This window comes from Anomaloglossus baeobatrachus, chromosome 6 (assembly GCF_048569485.1).
Source record: "Anomaloglossus baeobatrachus isolate aAnoBae1 chromosome 6, aAnoBae1.hap1, whole genome shotgun sequence".
NCBI classification, from domain to species: Eukaryota; Metazoa; Chordata; class Amphibia; order Anura; family Aromobatidae; genus Anomaloglossus; species Anomaloglossus baeobatrachus.
This window is the reverse complement of record NC_134358.1, coordinates 146,647,775-146,663,697: the sequence shown is the minus strand read 5'-3', so window position 1 is coordinate 146,663,697 and position 15,923 is coordinate 146,647,775. Positions and strand designations below refer to the sequence as shown.

At 47.8% G+C, this 15,923-nt stretch overlaps 1 protein-coding gene across 1 annotated transcript in view; it reads right to left on the bottom strand.

Annotated features, from left to right (window-relative positions):
- The window catches only part of PRKDC (protein kinase, DNA-activated, catalytic subunit), a 527,347-nt gene that overhangs the window by 235,415 nt on the left and 276,009 nt on the right, over positions 1–15,923 (bottom strand). The window contains exons 29-30 of the mRNA XM_075353287.1: positions 5,399–5,498; positions 2,778–2,911 (exon numbers count right to left, since the gene is read on the bottom strand). Of these exons, the coding sequence (XP_075209402.1) occupies positions 2,778–2,911; positions 5,399–5,498 (234 nt within the window). The remainder of the gene's footprint in view (positions 1–2,777; positions 2,912–5,398; positions 5,499–15,923) is intronic.

The window sequence follows — 15,923 nt, the reverse complement described above, 5'->3', positions numbered from 1 at the left end:
CTTGTGCTTCCGTCCATATCAAAAATGGCCGAGGAGCTCCAGATCCTCTCTATTGCTATGGTCTGCTTCAATTGGACAGGTTGACCTGCCAGGATATGGAGCCAGTGTCAGAGGGACAGTAGAAGCTTCAATAGTACACATGAAAATAAGAAACTTTGTAATACATCTCAAAGAAATCCATTTCTTTCTCATCCTGGACAGAGCATTCATTCTCACAATTCTCATTTCATGAGTAAAATCCATCTTCAAATGAACAGATTTTCTCATTACTAAAGGCCCAGTCACACACAACGACTTACCAGCGATCCCGAAAACGATGCCACCTGACCGGATCGCAGGTAAGTCGCTGGGAGGTCACACAGTCAGATCTTAGCAACAATGCAGGAACAATACAGGTCGCAGTAGCGACCTGTATAACGATCTCAGCAGTCACTGTGACCCTGTCACACAGTGTCAAACACAGCAATGCCTCCTGCCCAGCAGGACATCACCTTTGAAGAAAATGGCCTGGACTATTCTGCAACGACTAGAGACTTCACAGCAGGGGCCTAAGTGTCACGCATAACAAGATCGCTAACGGGATCACTACTGCGTCATAGAAACCGTGACTCAGCTGCGATCTCGCTAGCGATCTCGTTATGTGTGACGGTACCTTAAGATAGGAGATGGCATTTATTACTCAAAGTTCTAAAGAAAATAATACCTGTTGTTTCAGGGCAACTTGCAGCAAAATGTGTCTGCTGCTGGGTCCTACCTCGCCTTCCCCCTTGGATCGAATTTCAAAAGTATTAAGCGTCATCTATCTCAGTAAAATCTGTCTTCACTGCACACACTTTACAGACTTTACTCCTGAGTTAAGAGTAAAGATCAATCCAGGAGAAGACAAGCAGATTTATTCTATAAAGTTTCTAATTTTCATGTGTATGAAATGAAAACTAAAACCATGGTTACTCATTAAGCAGTCGGGTTCTTAAAAACTCTTTTCCAGCTAATGAGGCTGGTGTCCATAGAATATCCCAGGGTCAGTATAGAGATGTAATATGTACAGGCTCGCAGGCTTGTGATGTATGGCTCGTGGTCGATTTTAGCACCAAGTCTAGCAAGCAACTACGAAGAGTGGGTCTCCAGATAGTGACTTTTATGAATTGCACCGCATAGAAGTGCAGATCTAAATAGGGGTAAGGTAGGAATCCTTGGATCTAATTATACTGCAAAAAGCCCTGGCTGTCATTATCCAGGTAAAGGGGGCTCTGTCACTACTGTGAGGGGGCGTGAGCTGGATGTGGTTCACGACCCTCTTTCAGAGATGAATGTTGCTCTCAAGATCAGTAAGGTTGAAGACTTTGTCCTTTCCTGTAGATCAAAAGAACAGATAGGGATACATAATATTCCAGCTGTCCCTGGACTTCTCCCAGAGAGATGGAATAACTCGGATATGGAACGGAGAATATGAAGAAGCCTCTGTGGAGGAAACTAAAGGGAGATCTTAGAAAGCACAGACACTGCTGGGGGAGAGAAGTTCTTATGATGGGAAAGGGATCCTGGCCTGAGTTATGTTGAAACACATGACGGGTAAGGACATGGGGAAGAGTGAAGACAATAGTTGGGGACACAGTCGTAATGTGATGGTTGTTTGGATGGGACTTTAACCATGATGATTTTTAAGTAGGCGATGGCTGTGACATCTTGAGAGTAAAGCAGGGCTATTCACAGAGAATAGGACCTCTGTCAAGACTCATGGGGCTGCTGCTAACCCAAATGGAAAAGCCACAAAATGTAAAGTAAAATCAGTGATGAGATGCACCGATGGGTATGTGCAGGTACATATCCCTGATATCTACTGAGAACAGGAATTATCTTTGTTCCATTAATGCAATAAAAGATCTGTCACTGCATATGGAGGTTCTACACCAGAAAGTAACATTTGATGCCATTTTTATCAAAGACATACAGTTACTTCCACTTTTGGGAGACCAAAGTTTGAATAAAAATCTCAAAGGGTCTGTGCACACTGATTTTTGTTTTAGAAGTTTTTGGAGCAGAAAGCGAGCGAAAATGCTGTGAATCCGTCCTAAAAGCTTGCCCTCCATGCAATAGTAGACTTGATGGAGGTAGCTTTGGGAGCCTAGGAATAAGTACACCAGAAGGGATGCGGGTTACAGGAAAGCTTCTTCTTTTGGCTGTGTGTGCCGTCAGATGAATGCTGGCTTGAAAAGCTACAAAATTGAGTCCTGGCCTTGCTAGGGAGAAAAATCAGAGACTGCTGTGTGGCAGGTAATAGCTGTTTTGAACTGTGGCCTCAGAAATACTCTTAAGTAGGTGGCTACCAAATATGTAATAATTTGCAAAAGAAAAAGAGCGGTAATTAAACCAGTGGACCTGCACTACCCTATAGGGTACACGTCACAGGCCAAAGAATTATGCCGGAAGTTTGAGAAAAAAAACTATACAGGACTGAAGGGTCTCTTTGATCCTCTTGTAGTGACACGGAGCTTAGATGAGCATCTCCCTATTACAAAAAAAAGCTTAACACAGAGCTGGATGTTTGGACTAAGAAAAGTAGACCAATATAGAGATAACCCACTCTGGAGCTCAGATTCTACAAGAAGGCAGTCTACATGCTAAGTGGTACAAAACATATCAAGCTGTGCCTCGTGAAATTATTCACCAATTATACATGGAAAGACTCGAAGGATTAAATCATTTAAAAACAAACAGAATTAGCTTAATTTTATTTTTTTCATTTTAGAATTATTAATGAAAAAAACACCATTTACCTGGCAGCAAAGGAACAAATTCAAAGAGGAGCTCCATTGCCTTGTGCCTGCAATCAGTCTGAGGTAGGCCACATTGTTGTAGAAGCCAAAAGACAATATTCAAGAGACAGATGGGCTGACTTTGAGGAAACCCTCTAATTTCAGGAGGAAAAAAAATATTTTTAGTTAGAGCGGAGAAATTTCCCATGGCTTTTGGCATCTGACAGCCCAGTATACCTTGTAGGCTGAAATGCTGTGAAGAAAACCTCTCACTCTCATGTGAAGATTTTCTATCACCTGAAACCCTTTTCTAAGCTTTATCAAACACATTAAGTGGTGGTCATTTCATACTATTACATTCACAAGGAAATGTTATAAATTGCTATGTAATGAACTTCCATTAGTTACAGATTGTTTTCAGTAAATGGGTAACCCAGCCCTGGTGGAGGCTTTGGATGCCTGCTTTGCATGTAATATACATAATGACATGAATTGGCTCTACTTCCCAGTTCCAGTGTAGTTCCGTGGCCACAAACATGTAAATCTCATGCTCGCCATCACATGATGACCAAAGGAACCAGGGAAGCAGAGCCGAATTCTAACTGCACTGTATGTATGTTACACACAGTTAGGATTTAGCAAGCGGCAAAGCTTGAAAAAAAAATTCACCAGGGCTGGGACAACCCTTTTAAAGTGAACCTGTCAGGTGCAATATGCACCCAGAACCATGAGTCGTTCTGGGTGCATATTGCTAATCCCTGCCTAACCGTCCCTGTATACACGAGTATAGATAAAGGGATCTTTAGAAAAAGTGTTTCTAAAGATCCTTTATGATATGCTAATGAGCGCAGGGGCGAGTTGCAAGGGTGTTCGTTCCTGAGCTGATTCCGCACTCTTACCATGTGATAGTGCTAACATGCTATTCAATGCCCATTGCTTAGCATCATCAACAGTGATGTGCATACTAGTCCGCAGTCACTATATCAGACACCGGGCTTAGGGTCAGTGCGCATGATCAGCACTAGACCTCTCTAATGTCAGGATGCATACACCCGGCTTCATAATGAGCATGAACAGAAGTGCGGGGCATTCTGATCATGTGCACTGCCCGGCGTCTGTTGCGGTGACAACGGACACAGCTGATAACGCTAGGCAATGGGCATTGAATAGCATGTTAGCATGCCCGAGTTACATTTACATAAACAGCCCTGCTACATGCACAGTTACACTTACACACAGCTCTGCTACATGCTGTTACACTTACATACACAGGCCTCCTATGTGCACAGTTACACATGCATACCCAGCCCTGCTACACTTGCATACCCAGTTACATTTACACATACAGCTCTGCTACATGCACAATTACACACACACCACATATTGTAATTCCTGATCGAAGCCTGAATGGATGATGCAGGAGTTGAGCAGTGGAAGGAATTTCTACTCGATTAAATGAAGGATTTTTCAGATCATGTGATTAATCACATGACCTTAAAAGGTACTTAAATTACTTGTGTGAAAGGTCCTTCAGCCCCCCCCCTCCTGCAGCCTCTGTCCGTTCAGGTCCAGGCAGCTCCCTTTTTCTGCTCTACACCAATCGCATAGACCAGTTTGCGGTAGGAGTAGATGGCAGCTCTCTGTGATAGGAGGGGACACCAAGTTAACATTTTCCTCCATCACAGGTAGCTGCCTCCGGGCTGTAAAGGAGCACACATTTTTTAGCAGTTTATTTTAGCTAACCCTCAACCGGTGAGGTGGGGTTTGCAACACCCCAGGGAAATTTTGTTCATCTGGCATTCATTGGAAAATGCTGGTATGAATCATCAATGTATTACATTTTCCGATACTTATGGGTGTCAAAAATTTGGTATACTCATGTGTAATCAATCGCCAATAAGAAAACGATTAAAACAAACATGATCTTTGCATTTTCTGTAAAAATTAGAGATTTCGAAACACTGGGGTATAGGAAGCCCCCACATCACCAGTTACGTGACAAAAATCCCACCTCACCAGTTGAGGGTTAAAAAGTGCGTCATATAAATCCAAAAAATATGGTAAGTTGCTTAAAACCAGGCGATACAGTTAACTATTAACCAAACTATGTAAATTGTGTGATGTAGAAAATGATCAAATTGAGAATAATCAAAGGGAGACGAGAGAGAATCTTGTTATAGCAGAAAACACTGCAGAAACTCCAATAAAAAATCCCCGATATAACCTGTGACTTAACTTACTTAACTGCTTTCAAATGCTCATAAAGGTAACGGTAGATTGGTAGCCTTTCTGACTGATCTGACTATATCATATGAAAAATTACAAGTTGCCTTCTTAAAGGGGTTTGACACTTTAGTCACAAAATTGCCAGCATTGATGTCCAATAGTACAACATCTCACACAGCAAGCTGCTGCTATTGGAGGAGGCTGATGGATGGTTCTGGCCACATGTTCCTCCACCAGTGGTCATTATACACGCTTGTCAAAAAAAGAGGCACTAACAAGAGAAAGAGGTAAATCCCTTTAAGAGCCATTATATGTACGGACAGATGACACTATTGTCACAGTGAGGAGAAAGTCCGCAGCCAATAATACTTGAGAGGTTTTAGAGAAGACATGAGATGAAATTACAGTGCCGGTACCTGGGTATGCGTCTTTTGGATGACTTATTTAGGCTGCTGGCTTTTTGGATTATAATGCGTTTTAAATGATCAATGGCATCACTACACTGCTGAATGGTACCTGTAAAGAAAAGCAATGAAGCTTATTATTGGGAAATTAACCAGATTTAGAAACACCCCTAAAAACTCATACATAATTAGCAGATTCTATTACCCATGTTCTATTATGTTTTAGGATAAAAAATATTAGACATTACTGACTAATATTGCGTTCTTTGCAAAAGATTAGTCCGAATATAACTTTAAAGCATAACTGTCGTTTTAATTTATTTTTAATAAATGAATAGTACACATGAAAGTAAGCAACTTTGCAATATATCTCATCAGACAGATCTGCTTCTTTCTCTGCCAGAACTGATCAGTCATTATCAACATTCTCAATTCAGAGGTAAAATCTGTATTTGGTGAATACTTTCCCATTAGTGAGATAGGAGATTGCAGTTGGTGCTATAACGAGGGGCGGAGGGAGGAGCGAGGGGCGGAGGGAGGAGCGAGGGGCGGAGGGAGGAGCGAGGGGCGGAGGGAGGAGCGAGGGGCGGAGGGAGGAGCGAGGGGCGGAGGGAGGAGCGAGGGGCGGAGGGAGGAGCGAGGGGCGGAGGGAGGAGCGAGGGGCGGAGGGAGGAGCGAGGGGCGGAGGGAGGAGCGAGGGGCGGAGGGAGGAGCGAGGGGCGGAGGGAGGAGCGAGGGGCGGAGGGAGGAGCGAGAGGCGGAGGGAGGAGCGAGAGGCGGAGGGAGGAGCGAGAGGCGGAGGGAGGAGCGAGAGGCGGAGGGAGGAGCGAGAGGCGGAGGGAGGAGCGAGAGGCGGTGGGAGGAGCGAGAGGCGGAGGGAGGAGCGAGAGGCGGAGGGAGGAGCGAGAGGCGGAGGGAGGAGCGAGAGGCGGAGGGAGGAGCGAGAGGCGGAGGGAGGAGCGAGAGGCGGAGGGAGGAGCGAGAGGCGGAGGGAGGAGCGAGAGGCGGAGGGAGGAGCGAGAGGCGGAGGGAGGAGCGAGAGGCGGAGGGAGGAGCGAGAGGCGGAGGGAGGAGCGAGAGGCGGAGGGAGGAGCGAGAGGCGGAGGGAGGAGCGAGAGGCGGAGGGAGGAGCGAGAGGCGGAGGGAGGAGCGAGAGGCGGAGGGAGGAGCGAGAGGCGGAGGGAGGAGCGAGAGGCACAGGGAGGAGCGAGAGGCAAAGGGAGGTGCGAGAGGCAAAGGGAGCAGCGAGAGGCAAAGGGAGCAGCGAGAGGCAAAGGGAGCAGCGAGAGGCAAAGGGAGCAGCGAGAGGCAAAGGGAGGAGCGAGAGGCAAAGGGAGGAGTGAGAGGCAAAGGGAGGAGCGAGAGGCAGAGAAAGGAGCTAGAGGCAGAGAAAGGAGCTAGAGGCAGAGAAAGGAGCTAGAGGCAGAGAAAGGAGCTAGAGGCAGAGAAAGGAGCTAGAGGCAGAGAAAGGAGCTAGAGGCAGAGAGGAGCTAGAGGCAGAGGGAGGAGCTAGAGGGAGGAGCTAGAGGCAGAAAGAGAAGCTAGAGGCAGAGGGAGGAGCTAGAGGGAGGAGCTAAAGGCAGAGAAAGGAGCTAGAGGCAGAGGGAGGAGCTAGAGGCAGAGGGAGGAGCTAGAGGCAGAGGGAGGAGCTAGAGGCAGAGGAAGGAGCTAGAGGCAGAGGAAGGAGCTAGAGGCAGAGGAAGGAGCTAGAGGCAGAGGGAGGAGCTAGAGGTAGAAGGACGAACTAGAGGCAGAAGGAGGCGCTAATGGCAGAGGGAGGAGCTAGTGTCAGAGCTCTGTCTCCTCCTCTACTAGCTACATACAATCTCATCAGTAACAACTGCTATCACCCATCTCAGTAATTATGTTATTTATGAAATAAAAATTAAAACAACGGCTATGTTTTAAGCAGTTACTACCATCTCCAAGATCCTATCCCAATATGTAGTAGTTGTAATAATAATATTAGGAAATACCTCCAATTAGAAATGTAGTATAGTTGTCCTGATAAAGTCATGTTTCTTACCTGATGTGCAGAGCACTGCAGTTTAGGTATCCATGGTTACGACCACTCATAGTGACAGTTAGTTGCTCATTGTCATAACCATGGGTACCAAAGCTGTAATGCCCTGCACATGAGGTAAGAGACATTGCTATATCAGGAGATCTATACTACATTTCTTATTTCAGCAATTTGCTCATAATATTATTATCTCTACTACATATTGGGATAGGATCTTGGCGATGGGAATATCTCTTTAACAGGAATCTGTCAGAAAGATCAACCTATATGATTGTATATGAACATGCAGGTGGACATAGAAAGTTGAATAAAACAATAACTTGATATTCTCCTTACTGCATCAAAATCCCCTTTTTTCTTAATTTGTAAATGAGCTGTTAGGATCTATCGACAGGACAGAGATTTTGTGACTTGCCTTCTGACATGACCCGGCCTCACAGTTACTCACCAGGCTTCCATGATAGCTATGGCATATTGGGTAACTCTCCCATCTACTAATGGATTAAGCACACTTAATTATACCCATCAGCACCAAGGGCGTGACCTCTATACGGATCTACCCACATCATTTTTCTTGGGCAGATTGTTTTCCACATTGTGGCATCTGTACACCGCCTTACTCCTCACTATTATAGGTATGAGCTCTTACACGCCTGGCTGATCAGTGCAGCCTGATTCTCCATTTACTGTTCCACGGACAATTAACCACAACTGGTTTCAGATTACAACGCATATTAACCACGTCTATCCCCCACACAAAGTCCTACAGCTTCAATACAACTTCATACTGGCCGGGCCAGTCATGTTCATTTTCATGTGCTAATTATAGGCATCCCTGTTTTGCTAGTTGTTCTTAGAACACATACAGTACCTATATTGCATCCCCATTTACCTGGACTCATTTCCTTGAGAAAGGCTCACCCAAAGCCGAAACATTGGATATATTGTGTTTCCCTGAGCCTATATTGCAATAAAAGCACACACAAATCAAAGAAATCCTTTTTTCTTATTCTTCATTGAGTGCCAAAGTTCTTTTCTCAACAGAGATTTGATGTCAGTCCGCTTATGGGGACGTGTACTTCTTCCCCCTGTATGCTCTTGCCTAACCACAAGCAACCAGTAACATGTAGGGAAAAGAAGAAAACCCCCACAACAGCTTATAGCAGGTTTTGCAGTGAGATATGTAATGATAAACAGTCTGATATCACTGCAGAGCTGTGTGTGATTGCAAAATGCCTAGTATAGTGCAGACATAACAGTTATTACAAAAAACGTTCTCCAGCTTGCATCTCTGCAGCCACAGCGGGGGCAGCAGCAGTACAGACGAGCTGAGCTTTGTCTCTTTCAAATACCTCTATCAACTCTACGCTCATAATGCTCTCAAGCACTGCCATACTGCACCTTTATCAACACAATGGCAGCAGTAATGAAAACTGACAAAATGTTAGTAATCACATTTATGTCTGCTCTATTCTAGGTATAATGTAATCATACACAACTCTGCAGTAAAATCAGAGAGGAGAGCAAACTGTCATTACATGTCTCACACAGACACCTGCTGTCAGTTAATGAGGGGAGACCTGTTAATTTCTCTTATGTCGCTGCCGGCTTATGATTTGTCAACATTATACAGGGAAAAAAGTACAAGCTACCATAGGCAGATCTCTGTCCCACCTATAAAGCTTAGCAGCTCTCTTCCAAACTGAGAAAAAAAGAGAATTTTGTTTACTTACCGTAAATTCTTTTTCTTATAGTTCCGTCATGGGAGACCCAGACCATGGGTGTATAGCTACTGCCTCCGGAGGACACACAAAGTTACTACACTCAAAACGTGTAGCTCCTCCCTCCCAGTATATACACCCCCTGCTAGCCAGTCCTAGCCAGTTTAGTGCAAAAGCTGAAGGAGGACATCCACCCACAAGAAGAGACAGAGTAAAAACCGGAAGAACCGGAACCTCTGTCTACAACAACAGCCGGTGAAGACACCGGAACAAGAAACCTGCCAACAGGCAATAGGGAGGGTGCTGGGTCTCCCATGACGGAACTATAAGAAAAAGAATTTACGGTAAGTAAACAAAATTCTCTTTTTCTTTATCGTTCCTATGGGAGACCCAGACCATGGGACGTTCCAAAGCAGTCCATGGGTGGGAATAAACAGACAACTGAGAAGCAGGCAAAACCTAACTTCACAAATGGGCGACAGACGCCTGAAAGATGCGTCTGCCTAAGCCCGCGTCTGCCAAAGCATAAGCATGCCTTGGATAGAGCTTCGAAAAAAGTATGCAGACTAATTCGAGCTGCAGTCTGACAGACCTACTGAGCCGTAGCCTGGAGCCTGAAAGCCCAAAAGGCACCGACAGGTCTGAACAAATGTGCTCTGATCCCCGGCGGGGAAGGCACTTGAGTACACTTGTTGGGCCTCGGAAATGGCCAACCTAAGCCAACGAACCAGGGTCGGCTTAGATGCCGAGAGACCGCTACGCTGACTAGCGGTCAGCACCAGAGAGAGGTGCACTGCCTAATAACGGCGGTGCAAGACACATAGATCCGGAGCGCCCGCACCAGATCCAGGATATGCAACACTTTCTCAAGCGATGAACAGGAGCCGGACAAAAGGAAGGCAGGAAAATTGCCCCGGATAAGGTGGAAGCAGTAACCACCTCAGGGAAAAAAGTCCGGAGTCGGACGGAGACCACCTTGTCTTGATGCAAAAGGCCAAGAAGGGGGTGACTCCGAGAGAGTACAGCCAGAACTCTCTGGCGGGAAATTATAGCCACTAGAAGACTACTTTCTGTGAAAGATGAAACAAAGAAACCTCCCTAAGAGGCGCAAAGGGGGGTTTCCGGGAACCGAGAGGACCGGATTAAGGTCCCAGGGCTCCATAGGCCGCAGGAAAGGCGGAATAATGTGAGATGCGCCCTGAAAGGAGCGCACCGGAGCCAGCCGGACGATACGCCGCTGGCACATACTGACAGAGCCGAGACCTGTCCCTTAATGAGGGATAGTCCTAGCTGTAAACCGGACTGTGAAAGAGACAGGAGGGTCGGCAAAGCTAAAAAGGTCAAAGGACACTTTGAAGCTCGAGTCATAGCGGAGATGACTTCAGGAAGGATACCAGAAGTCGCCAAGATCCAGGACTCAAGAGCTACGCCGTCAATCTGAGAATCCAGAATTCTGACGGAAAAAACGGACCCTTTTGAGAAAAGGTCTGAACGGTCCGGAAGATGCCATGGCAACCCAACGGACAGAAGGAGCAGGTCAGGGTACCAAGCCTGCCTGAGTCAGTCTGGAGAATGAGAACGACCCGACGGCCCCCTTAACTGATCTTGCGCAGGACTCTGGGCAAGAGGTAGAGACGAAGCTGGGATCAAACATGAACCAGTGTGCCTACCGCAAAACCTGAGGATTGTGGACCACGGTTGGACAGCTGAAATAGTCTGCCTCGCAGCTTTCACATCTAGGATGTGGGCTGCGGATATGGTGGACTAGGAGTCCCTTGTCCACTGAAGAATGATGAGCCACCAAGATTGCCAGACGGCTGAATGTCCCGCCCTGGAAGTTGATGTAGGAAAACGCTGTCACGTTGTCCGACTGGACTCGAATGTGCCTAGCCGCCAACAGATGGTGAAGGCTTAGAGAGCTAGAAATACAGCTCTGATTTCCAGCACATTGAACCAGAGGGCTGATTCGGACAGAGTCCAAGCGCCCTGCGCTCCACGGTGGAGATATACTGCTCCCAAGGCGGAAAGACCAGCACCCTGTGAGGATCACCCGGGACGGGGCCAGGAAGGAGCATCCCTGAGACAGAGTGGCCGAAACCACCACTGCAACGAGCCCCTGGTCAGTGGCGAAGCCACCACTCCGAGAAGGAGGGAGGTCGCGTGTACAGCGGAAACCCTCCAGTCTCAGAGGACGCAGGAGAAACTGGGCAAGGAATCGCTTCCATTGACGCCACCGTCTGACCAGCACCTTATTTGGTGTCTGATAGAACGACGTCGACTGCCAGCGGAGGGACTACTGATCGACTAAGAGCAGCTTCACAAGTGCCGACAGAGTCTCGAATTGCGTCCTTGAAAACCTCTGGTGCGAAGTCAGAGTGGACCTGGACAGAATGACAAGCCACCCGAATAGATTAGAGTGGCGAGAGTAAGCGAAGTACTCTACTAAGAGTCTGCACTGGATGAAACCCCGAGAAGAAAACCGTCCAGGGCAAACGATCACTGCCAATCCCTAGGGGTGCAGGACCCTAATCACAGCAGCCCCAAGGAGAATACTCGAGGGGCCGTGGCTAACCCCAAGGAAAGAGCCACGAATTGGACCACTCCGATGGCAAAACGTAGTCAACGCTGGTGTGAAACTGCGATTGACCCTTGCCGAAAGGCATCCCTGATGCCGATGGCTGCTAGGGAATCTCCTTGGGTTCTTGATTGATCCGGTGAAAAACACACGGAACAAGACCGAGACTCCATGTGAAAACGCCACACCTGACCATGCTTGAAAACCTAAAGATCCAGGTCGGAAGGCACCGCCCTCTTCGGGGACTAGAAATAGATTTAAGCAAAAATCTCAGAACCGTTCCCAGTCGGGAACCGGAACAATTACTCCGTTGGCCTGCAAGAAATGCCACGGCCTGTGAGAAGGCGGCGGCCTTGGAGCCGGGAGGAGTTGACAGAAAAAATCTGTTTGGCGGGTGGACAGAATTCCATCCTGTAGCCATGGGAGATATAAACTCGCCCCCACTGAACGGAGACATGGTAGAACCATACGTCGCCAAGTGGAGAGAGCCTGCCACCGACCAAGGAGGTGGTTGGCGTGGCCAGATAGCTCGGAGGAAGCTGACTCCGTGGTAGCATCTCCTGCGGTCTTCTGAAGACGCAGCTTCAAGCCATTTGGTTCTATGAACTAAGGCCGAGCTAGAGGACGATCAGAAGGAGGAACGGAAACCACCGAAACCTCAACTGATTCCTGCCCTGGTTTAGGTTTGTGGCAAGGAAGAACTCTCGTCGCCGAGAGCTTCCTAAATTTCATCTAGTTGGTTCCGAAGAGACTGGTCCCACCAAAGGGGAGCCCAGCAAGGAACCTCTATAGAGGCATCTGCCTTCCATTGCCGAAGCCACACCTGCGGATAGCGAGGAAAGTAGCCAAAACCACCGCTGTGCGGTGTCCAGCATGGCAGACTTGGCAGAGGATGGAAAGACTGAAGTCTGGAAGTTCAGGCAACCGTCTTGGGCATAGAGTCCCTGTGAGGGAATGCATCTCCTCTGAGGAGCCATCAGCCACTGACATAACGGTCCGGGCTGAGCCAGCTGAGGTGAATGAGCCCACCTCTTGACCACCATTGGTGGACGGGGGAAACCCAGTCCTCAGAATCACGCTTCATGGGAAGCGACTGTCAGAGCGGACCCTGGGCTGGTCACAGGGGCCTGAAAACTGGAGTGGTTAAGGAACACACGTTGTGTTGACCTAGATAAGGTAACTCCGGCGGATTGAGGTCCAGTACAAAATTAATGTACCGTGGGATCCTTATAGAGGTGCCGTCAGCCACTGATACAACTATCCGGGCTGAAAGTCTGGACACCGGAGTGGCGCTTGGCGAATGAGTACACTCCTTGACCACCTCTGATGGGAGGGGGAGACAGGCAGCAGAACCCCGCTGTGGGATCTGCAGGACAGGCTGCGGGCTTGGACGCAGCGGGCTGAAAACTGGAGTGGTTAAGGAACACACTCCTCGTCTTGTTAAAGGTATACTGATGCCCTTTTTGCCAGCGGTGAATACTCCCCTGATACAGGCGGATGGAGGTCCAATACAAGTATAATGGACGCAATCTAATCATTCGCATCCCAGTCATCTACGGACGGATCAAAGTACGTAAAGCAGCGTCCGAGCCCCTGATAGAGACATCCTCCTCGTCCAGTGAGTCAGCTCGTATCGGAGCTGCGGGACGGGGAGGACAGGGGACCCTGCGTCTCCCTGTCAGGAGGACGGGGTCTGTGAGCTTTGCTGAGCAAGCAGAAAACGCCCTGAGAAGGGGGTTGCATGCTCAGCGGATGCCGGGACAGCCGACCCCTGGAAAAAGAGATTCCCCCAGGGGTCAGCCACCGAACCCGGAGCAGCTGGAGGGACCATGCATGAGCCTTCAAGCTGAGGGGCCACAGCGGTTATGAGCTCGGTACAGCCGTACGAGACTACCAGCAGTGGATAATAAAAAACAGCCTGCAGCCTCGCTCTGTGAGACCTGCTGCAGAGGTGGGGGGCTCTGTCTAGAAAACACAAGACAGGGGTTCAGCCTGGGGAGACTCCAGGCTGAGGCACCACCACCTAAGAACCATTACAGTATGGGTCTGTGCCGGTTCAGGCAATATGAGCCTACATGCAGAACATGTAGTGTACAGCCTTGGAGCTTTGCTCCTAGTGAGACATGCTGCTGAGGAGGAGGTTCTATAATAAAGAATTAACTCCTTCACAATGCCCTGATAGTATATAAAAGTGCACAACCAGAGGTTGTGACTTGTCAGGCCGCTATTGTGAGTGCCCCCCCAGGTTCCAAGCCTGGACCCCCAGCCAGATATTCACTCCCTCTGCACTGCAGAGCAGCCAGCGCCGATCAGCGTACTAAGAACGCTGAGAAAATGGCGCTAGAGTGAGGGGGGAGGGCGGGGGTTAACCCAGGAGCGGGAATCGGAGGGCTAAGAAATGTACAGGGGAGGGAATCATCTCCTCAACAAGGAGTGTCCTCCCCTGTGCAGAGCGGCGGTTGGGCGGCGCTGCAGCGTCCCCCTGCATGACTGACATGCAGGGGAACGAGACGAAACTAGGCCGCGGCTGAAGCCGGGGCCTAGAGTTAAACATGCGGCCGAAAATCAGGCATCATCGGCGCGGTACACAGAAAAAAACAGTGGAACCGGCCGGAAACACAGTAAAAGCAGCATTATCAAGCAAACACTGTCCCCCTAATAAAGTGCCCCACATTGCAGAAGGACCCTCTGAATAACGTCTCTATACTTAGCTTTGAGACGCAGGGTCCAGTCCCTGGGTGGGGTGGGGGTCCAGTGCTCCGTCCAGCAGGGTCCTGTCAAAGGGCTGCGGATGGAGGCCGGTCTCCTGCAAAGCAGTGAGAACCGTGTTGGCTCCCACTTCAAGCCAGAGCCCCAGCATGGGATGGTGAAGGAGCGCGGCATGAAGGGATTTCTGCCCTGAAGTCAACCTTAACAGCACCGCCGCCAGGGGGGTGAGAAGGGACATGCCGGGGGTCCAGTGGACCCGCTTTTCTTCCAAATCTGTAGAAAAAATGAAAATCAAAAAAGGATGCATGTGTGTGTGTGATCCTCCTGACACAAAGCATGAAACTGGCTAGGACTGGCTAGCAGGGGGTGTATATACTGGGAGGGAGGAGCTACACGTTTTGAGTGTAGTAACTTTGTGTGTCCTCCGGAGGCAGTAGCTATACACCCATGGTCTGGGTCTCCCATAGGAACGATAAAGAAATGTAGATTGCTCTGGATAAGTCAATAGACCACAGATATCAAGGAATCATAATAGTAAACTTTCTATCACCTACATGGTTATATATACAGTTTAGGAGGATTGATCCTTCTAACAAAAATCCATTTAAGAGAACCTGACAGCCTATTATTTCTGCCTAAACCACGGGGCGCATGAATTAAACACACCAGCTCTGTCATTGTAGCCAGGAAAGTTTTATTTTAAAAATTTGTGGCATTTCAGAGAAAGAATTCAGTAAAAAAAAAAATCAGACATGGACCATGCGGTTGGTCCCTTCTGCTCACACTGCTCCCCCTGAGTGACAAGTATTTCCAAATATACATTCATGTAGGGAGAGACGAGTCACTCATGGGAGTAAAGTGTGGAAAAGCAGTCAGGAACCTTCATATAGGTCTAGTCACCTGAGCCACACTGTCTCTGGCCGGCTTGTTGATTTGTCTTCTTTGGAAAGCAGCAGCATTTCAGACTAAATATTCCCAGCTGTAATGATGGAGCCAGACTCTTGATTCATGCCTCCCATGATTTGGGCAGCCTTATGCAGCCATGAGGTTCAATTTAAAGGGGTTCTCCTTTGAATTATTACTTATTGTAAGAAGGGTGTCTCCACAATAAATGGAGTGTCCCACTGCTGCAGGTAACTGTAGAGAAATCTCACAGTAGGGGTTCAATTTTCCTCCCACACTCCAAAAATATACTGATAGGGAATCTATGTTGTGAGCTCCAATGAATGAAGTCAGTGATGATAATGTGTGCAAACACTACAGAATATGATGGTGCTATTTAAGCAAAAGCATAAATAAATATCATGCTTCACTGTGGTTCAGTGGAGGATCCTGAAAAGTGGACTTTCTTAATTTGACAACAGTGTTAAGATCTGAGTAATAAAAAAAAATTACTTTGCTAAGAGTAACATGGATGATCCTACATGTCAGCATGCATTCCAAGCTTTTTCTCTTATTATGTTAAACCGGTTCTAAAATTAATCTAGCCTTGGAAGTTACCAAAAGAAA